Raw genomic sequence first — 7,450 nt, forward strand, 5'->3', positions numbered from 1 at the left:
AATCCCTAGTGTTTGTTGAAAATTTATATTTTTGTCCTTATGGTTTTTAAATTATGATTTTCATCCTTTTAGTTGATAATTCATTACTTTTTTTGTTCTTATATTTTAAAATTTATTGTTTTGTTTGTTCTTATGGTTTTGAAATTCACTTCTATTTTAGTTTTTTATACTTAAAAGTAGTGTTTTAGCCTTAGAGATAGAAATAACTTTACAAATCACAAGGATGAAAATTGAAATTTTAAAACCACAAGGATGAAATCTGTAACTTTTAACAAACTACAAAGACGAAAATGTAATTTACTTATTTTAAAATTAATTAACAAAAAAATGTTAATTAACATCAAAAATATCTTTTACATGATTCTTTTTCAAAAAAACACTAAGATTTAAGGTATTGTTTCATAATATAATAAATATGTATTTGTTTCATCATGTCAAACGTTTTAACATGTTTTTTTTTTTTTTTTACTATGTGAACAAAAAAGGTTTCATATGTATTTTGCATCCTGTGAACACAAATATATGTGAAACAGTATCTTAAAATTATAATCTTTGATTAAATTTTTTTATTTTTTATATCAATTATTATAGATTTATAACTTTTTTTATGATTTTCATTTGATTATCATCTTATAAATTAATTATATAACATTTTATGTTTTCAACGAACAAAAAAATAAAATATTCAAAGTAAAAGGTATATTTACATATCTAATACGAAGTTAAACAGAACATAATAATAAAAGGAAATTGATTATACTAAAATACAAGTATATATAAGTTTTATTAAATTTGTAGATTGAAAATTAAATCCAACAATGGACCTACAAATGAGTTGGTATGAATTCCAACTCAAGCAATCCCAAAAGAGTTGCTTTGATACATTCATCAAATATTGAGATTTTTCTTTCAATTCAAATAACTTAATCTTATAAAATAAGTAAAGTAATTTAATAAAAATTACTTGAAATACGAATTGTTGGTTATACATTCAACGCTTAATTCTTAAAATTTTGTAAACATCCAGTTAGTTAACGGTTTATTCGATACTAGAGATGCATAAAATATGATCTTTTTCAGACCAGGACTAGACCTTCAAACCCATTTTTAGAGAGGAAAAAAAACCCAAACTCTTTTAGAGTCGAGTTGGGTTGGACTGGTCGTTGGGGTTGAAAAATGATTTTTTCAAGTCTAGTCTTTTTAGGACGAGTTTTTTCAAGATGGGTTAAGGCCCGGTCTTCCCCCAAAAGTTTGTCCTGATCAGGATCTGAGGTATGGTCCAGACCAGGCTTCGAGCTCACGAGGCTCGATTTTTTTGGGACGAGTTTCGAGTTTGTGATTTTTTGTGTATCTCTATTCCAGACACAACCTCTTGCTTGCTTTAATCTAATCTCATTTAAAATAACCTCTTAGTTTTTTTAAAGGCACGTGTTTGTATAACTATTTAAAGTAAAAAAGGAAAAAACAGTATAGATAAGAATTATGAACAAATTTAATTGATTTGTAAGTAACATAAACACATTATTAATTCCCTCCAAATGTCCCACGAAACTTTATACCTTTTGTACAAGTGTCCATCTTATCTTTTCTCATGTAGTGAGTGAACCATCGCTTCACATAAATTCAAAATCAATCCCTTATATAACCCCCTAACCCCTCCCACATCCTTTGCTCATATTCTCTCAAAAACACAAACAAATATGGCAACTTACGATATCGGAATGATGGGCTTTATGGTAATCTTAAGTTGCTTTACATGCGGTTTGGCAAAGGTGTATATAGTGGGAGACACGGCTGGTTGGGCACTAAGCGTCGATTACACCACCTGGACGGGTGACAAAACTTTCAAAGTGGGAGATAGTCTTGGTAAGTTTTTATTTCCGTTTTTACTCTTATAGTTTACACTCATAAAATGATAGTAGAGACTTGATTTTTATTTGTTTCATTTTTGTCCTTACATTACATAACATACATCAACTATTATAGTTCTGGTTGGTTATTGTTTCCGTTTTCCCCCCTACACATAATGGGTTATTTTAAATCTTATTTTTATTATTATTACAAAATAAACCCCTACTAAAGATGTCGGCATTGATGGTGTACGTGTTATTGTCGATGATAGTAAGGTGTTGCTGCTTTCTTAAGATCAGTAATTAGTCCATCAACAACGAATTGTTTCACCTTCACACATCAACATCTTGTCATCTTGTTTTTTTTAATGCACGATCTAACTCAAAAAAGGTCAACTTATCAACACCCATATGTAATATAGAAAGATTATGGTCATAAAGTAGTCAAAAAATTTCACTGGGTCCCACTTGTAAAAAGTATGTGCTTACATTTTTAGGGTAGTTTGTCTCAAAATAAATGTTTATATTTAAAAGTAAATGAATATTTTGGATTTTACCCTTAATTATTAGATATAGAAATTCATTATTCTCTTTATTGCCAACTGGTAAAATTGGATATAATTAATAACTTAGATTATGTTTTTCATAGTATTCAACTACGACAGTAGCCATACGGTGGATGAAGTGAGCTCCGGCGATTACACCACCTGCTCCGTCGGCAATTCCATCGCGTCTTACAATTCCGGCACCAGCACTATCGCTCTAAACACCACCGGCAACCATTACTTCATATGTGGTGTCGTCGGACATTGTAGTGGTGGCATGAAGCTGACAGTTGCTGTCACCGGCGCCGATGGTAGTCCCTCCGCCGCTCCATCATCCATAACAGCCGATTCTCCCTCCACCTCAACAACCCTTGGAAACACTCTTACCCCTGCTACAACGGCTGCCGAAACTAGGAATATTCCGGCTGAAAGTTCATCGTCGGCCATCTCACCTTTTGCAGCTGCTATTTTCAGTTTGGTTGCATTGCTGTGGGAATTGGTTCTTGCCTGAGTTAATTTTCCGGCCGGCCAGGATGGAGGCAGTGCTCTCTCTTTATTTCTTATCATTTTTATTTTAGATTATTTTTATGTATTTGCATTGTTTTTCTTTTTGTTTTGAATTGTTTGCATTTAGAAAGAGATAATATTTACGATTTATTTTATGGTTGAAGGTTCAAATAAGAAGACTAAATATCATGAAAAAGTTAAAATATATGTATATTGAAAAATCTATTTAAAAATACATATATAAACGGTTTATATGAATAATCTATAATATCAGTTCACATCTATTTAAAAAAATAGACTTTGTTTTTGCTGAAAAAGCAAAATACATAACATTTTGTTTGAAAAAAAATGTGTGGTTAGTGGTAGGTCAAGATTAGGTTACCAACTTTAGTTATCTTTGTCTTCAAGAAATTATGGTTAGAATTGTATTTTGAAGTAACAAGCATTTCTTTTTTCATATTATACATTTTTGATAATTATTGTCTTTTTTAAGTAAAAGATTAGTAGTAATGATAGTGTCTGACTGAATTGAGTTTGAGTTTCAAATGTCAAAAGTGTCTTGAAGTCTCAGATTCAAATCTAAGGAGGAATAAAAATCCTCTTGTGATCACGGATCAAGGTTCAAATACAATAACTCTGGGCTACCTGTAAAATAGGTGGTGGTTCTGAATTAGTCGACTTGAATAACGAGTTAAATATCCAAGTTAATAAAAAAAAAAAGTTTTAGGGATTGAATTGAAGCAACTAGAGGCTCTAACGGTGTTCTTGATGCATCAACGGCATGGTTTTCTTGTAAGACTTTTGATGGGATGTTTAGTAGAGATTCTGTATCACACCTTTGATGTGGGCCCTTAATTTTTACAACTTCACTCCTTGGGCATTTTCTAACGGATTTTCTAAAAAGAATTAAAATCAAAAATTAAAATCTCTAAAATAAAATATTTACATTCATCTACGACAGTTTTTATATTTTAAAAAATTTAACATTAATTATAATATTAAATTATTTAATTTATATATTAAAGCACTAAAAAGATATTCATACAATACAACGAGATATATCTGAATTTAATGTTTCGTTTTATTCTGTCTCTATAGACATTATAATATGGTTTATGTCGTTTTAAGAAAGAATAATGTTTTTATTTTTTAAATAAAATATAAAATATCGGTATTATTGTCAAATTAAATATTTAAAAGATTTTGTTTTTTATGTAAATTTTGTAATTTATTTTTAATTTTAATTTTAATTTAATAATATAATTTTTTGTAAGGATAATAATTATGTATTCTATTAGAACTCAATGATTATCTTAATTATAGTTTAGATTTTTTATATTTATAGTAAAATGTTTATCTTGTATTTAACTATGCTTATCTGCAGTTAGTTATACGAATTCAAATATGGAGCTTCAATAAGTTATATTTACGCACAATTTATTTGTAATATTAAATTTTAAATAATATGTATCAATAAATAGTACTTCATGCATAACAAATAGTTTAAGAGTTTTGTCAAATACTTTACAATATAGTATACATTATTTTCCTTTTTAAATATTTATCTTCAAAGACTCGTATTGATGTTCTTACTTATAATCATTTTTAGGGTGATCTCCATATTTAGAGAAAAAAACCCTTATTTTTCCTACCTTCTCTACTTTGGAAATAATTTTAAGAAAGTTATTGAAGCAAAATATTAACTTAAAATCTTCTTTTCTCTGAAAAAGTTGGTGGAGATGTTTAATATCATTTTAGATGATTGTGGACACCTTCTGAATTTGATATGAAAACTCATTTTCGAATAAACTGCTTAATAAAAGAATTTTGTTTATGTTATTTTGCTTATTTATGTTTGAAAATGTGGCCTCGGAATAAGTGGTCATGGGTATGCATTTCCTTTATTTATGGCTTAGGAAGGAGTAATGGATTAGTTTTGGAGTTTGCTTCATAACTAGAAGTATTATAGTTTCGTGTTTCAAGCAGAAAATTGTTTCACTTTTCTTCTCTCGAGATTCAGTTTGATCATATCGAACCGGTTTTTATCACATTTCCAAACAAATACCCATTGGTTCATTCCATTCAGACTTGACCTGCAATTGCTTTAGCTGGAAAAAAACAATATAACGTGTGAAATCTCGTAAATTACTTTTCAAAAAAATCTAAAAGATGATACCGTGATGATCCAAATCTAACTAACTCTGAAATTCTAACATGTCTCTTCATCAAAAGCTAGACGGACACAAGTTGTAGAGAGAAGACGAAACAATTAGGGATGATCCTATAGTAATAGACCTTAAGTCTCGTATTATGTAACCAAATAAATAAAACATCGTTAAAAAACTCCATAAGATTATATACAAGTGAAATATGCAACTGTTAAAATATGGTGTATGTGGAACCTTAACACATGTCTGAAACCTTGAAGCACGGCCAGCACATGTCCTTCTGCACACCTATAGAACCTACAGGGTAACATGGCTCAACCTTGAACCACGCATCCTTCCACATGCACATCTGGACACCTATATGACCTACTTAACACACACTCTCTGTCCTAACTGACGAACTGTGTACTGACCATTTTCCGAACAAAACGACAAGTATTCATAATTCATCCCAATGATCTAACACAAATTTTATGTCACTCGAGCACTCGTAAGAATCATAATTCTCAATATGCTTCTAAACATATTGAACACAATCGACTACAATTTCTGTTGTAGTTTTCCCAAAATCTTCAATTGAAGAAACGCAGGGAACCAAAATTGAACACAAACAGATAAAAATGTATAAGAATGAGTAGATGATTGTATAAAATAATGATGATAATAACAACAACAACAACAACAACAAATCGAGTGCTCGATCGTCGTCTCGGATCGTGAAATAGAGATCGACTAATAATCAACTAGTGGAAAAAAAAATAATAACAATGAAGTAAATATAATCACAAGTCGCAAACCCTCACTCAACGTGAAAATCATGAAATGAGAATAGATCTCTACAGAACAAAAGCTGCGGCTAAGACAACCACGGCAACGGATCCAGCGACGGTAACTCTGTTCAAGCTAGCAGAATTAGGTGGAGAAGACGTAGGCGAATCGGTAGGAGTTGATGAGATCGAAGGAGGCAAACCGATGGGAGAACCGGGAGCAAGAGAAGTAGGAGGAGCCGGTGGAGAAGCCAACGGAGCAACAGTTGGTGAGGAAGTAGGAACCGCGGAAACAGGAGACGGAGGTGAGGCGGTGGGAGTAGCCGTCGGAGAAACTGTTGGCGCGACCGTAGGTGACTGAGCCAAAGCAGATCCAGCGATCAATGCAACCATCAACACCGTCAAAAAGCTCGAAAACGCCATTGTTGCCGGAAGACTTTAACAGCTAAAGATTTCAGACAACTGTATAGAGATAGATAGAGGGAGAGAGTGATTAGACGATGAAAGCATAAGGGAGAAGAAGGGTTTATATACAGATGATCTTGTATGTAATGGTGGGTGGCTGTCTAGTTGTCTTTCAACAGATCGGCAGTACACGTATAAGGAGGCACGTTGTGGGGTTTTAAAATTGAGGGTCAAAAGAAAATGTTATTTTGAAGTTTGATCATGCTTTATGTTGGTGTGACGCCAACTACAGTCTACAGCTCATACCTTCACCTTTTCTGTTTTTATTCCGCTGTGTGTTTTAATTTTAAGAGTAAATTACGATTTTAGTCCCCATACTTTGTTAATAATTTTTATTATGATTTTAGAAATTTAATTTTCGATTTATCATTGATAATTTTTTATTTTGTTTTTAAACTAATTTCTATCTAAAATAGTTTTTTACCAAAACAGGAAATAATTATAAATCATAGGAACCAGAACAAAAATAAATGTAAATCATAAAAAATAAAATAGCAATAAATTATAAATCATAAACTGTAAAAAAAATTCTATTATACAAGAGATATTGTTGTTATTTTATTGATTTTTTCTTTTATTCAATTAAAAACCACTATGACTAAAATCATAAAATTGCCTTGGATTGATACAAAAAAAATCGATGAACATACCTCTTATTTAACGAAAACTTTTAATGGTGATTAAAAAAAGTGATCAAATAATGTCCAAAATTATAAGGACAAAAATTGTTATATTCAACAAACCACATGAACCAAAATTTATAATAATTTATTTATTTGTTAATATAAAACGGAAAGATTAATTACACCTTTTACATTAATAAACACATCCTATTAAATAGTTTTCTTTTCATACATCAATATCTAAACTTACTTTTTAAATATGTGAATCGATATAATTATAATATTTAATAGTTACAAATAGCTTTTTACATATAAAAATATGAATGTATGGACCCATTTCTAAGAAGTATCACAAAATGGGAAACATGGTAGCCACCTCATTTGGAGCATTTAATGATCATTTTCTAACGACTTCTATATTTTTAAGATTACATATTAATTATATCATTAAATAATTATTTATTTATTTTTGTTAAACATTTAATTCCAAAGTCTTTTAGTAATGTAAATATAATAAAAAATTAA

The 7,450-nt window shown here is 30.3% G+C and overlaps 2 protein-coding genes across 2 annotated transcripts; one reads left to right on the forward strand and one right to left on the reverse strand.

Moving 5' to 3' along the window:
• The first annotated feature begins 1,689 nt into the window (after window positions 1–1,689).
• LOC112514867 (blue copper protein-like) lies at window positions 1,690–2,993 on the forward strand. The gene is made up of 2 exons (XM_025121496.1): window positions 1,690–1,866; window positions 2,500–2,993. Exons 1-2 carry the CDS (start codon window positions 1,701–1,703, stop codon window positions 2,904–2,906), a joined length of 573 nt encoding a protein of 190 aa, XP_024977264.1. The 5' UTR covers window positions 1,690–1,700; the 3' UTR covers window positions 2,907–2,993.
• A 2,698-nt stretch (window positions 2,994–5,691) lies between these two features.
• Window positions 5,692–6,333, reverse strand: LOC112514781 (classical arabinogalactan protein 5-like). Its single transcript, XM_025121383.1, has one exon. The coding sequence runs from the start codon at window positions 6,258–6,260 to the stop codon at window positions 5,907–5,909; it is 354 nt and encodes a 117-aa protein (XP_024977151.1). The 5' UTR covers window positions 6,261–6,333; the 3' UTR covers window positions 5,692–5,906.
• Between the last annotated feature and the right edge of the window lie 1,117 nt (window positions 6,334–7,450).

Source organism: Cynara cardunculus (assembly GCF_001531365.2).
Source record: "Cynara cardunculus var. scolymus isolate 2C chromosome LG 6, CcrdV1, whole genome shotgun sequence".
Taxonomy (NCBI): Eukaryota; Viridiplantae; Streptophyta; class Magnoliopsida; order Asterales; family Asteraceae; genus Cynara; species Cynara cardunculus.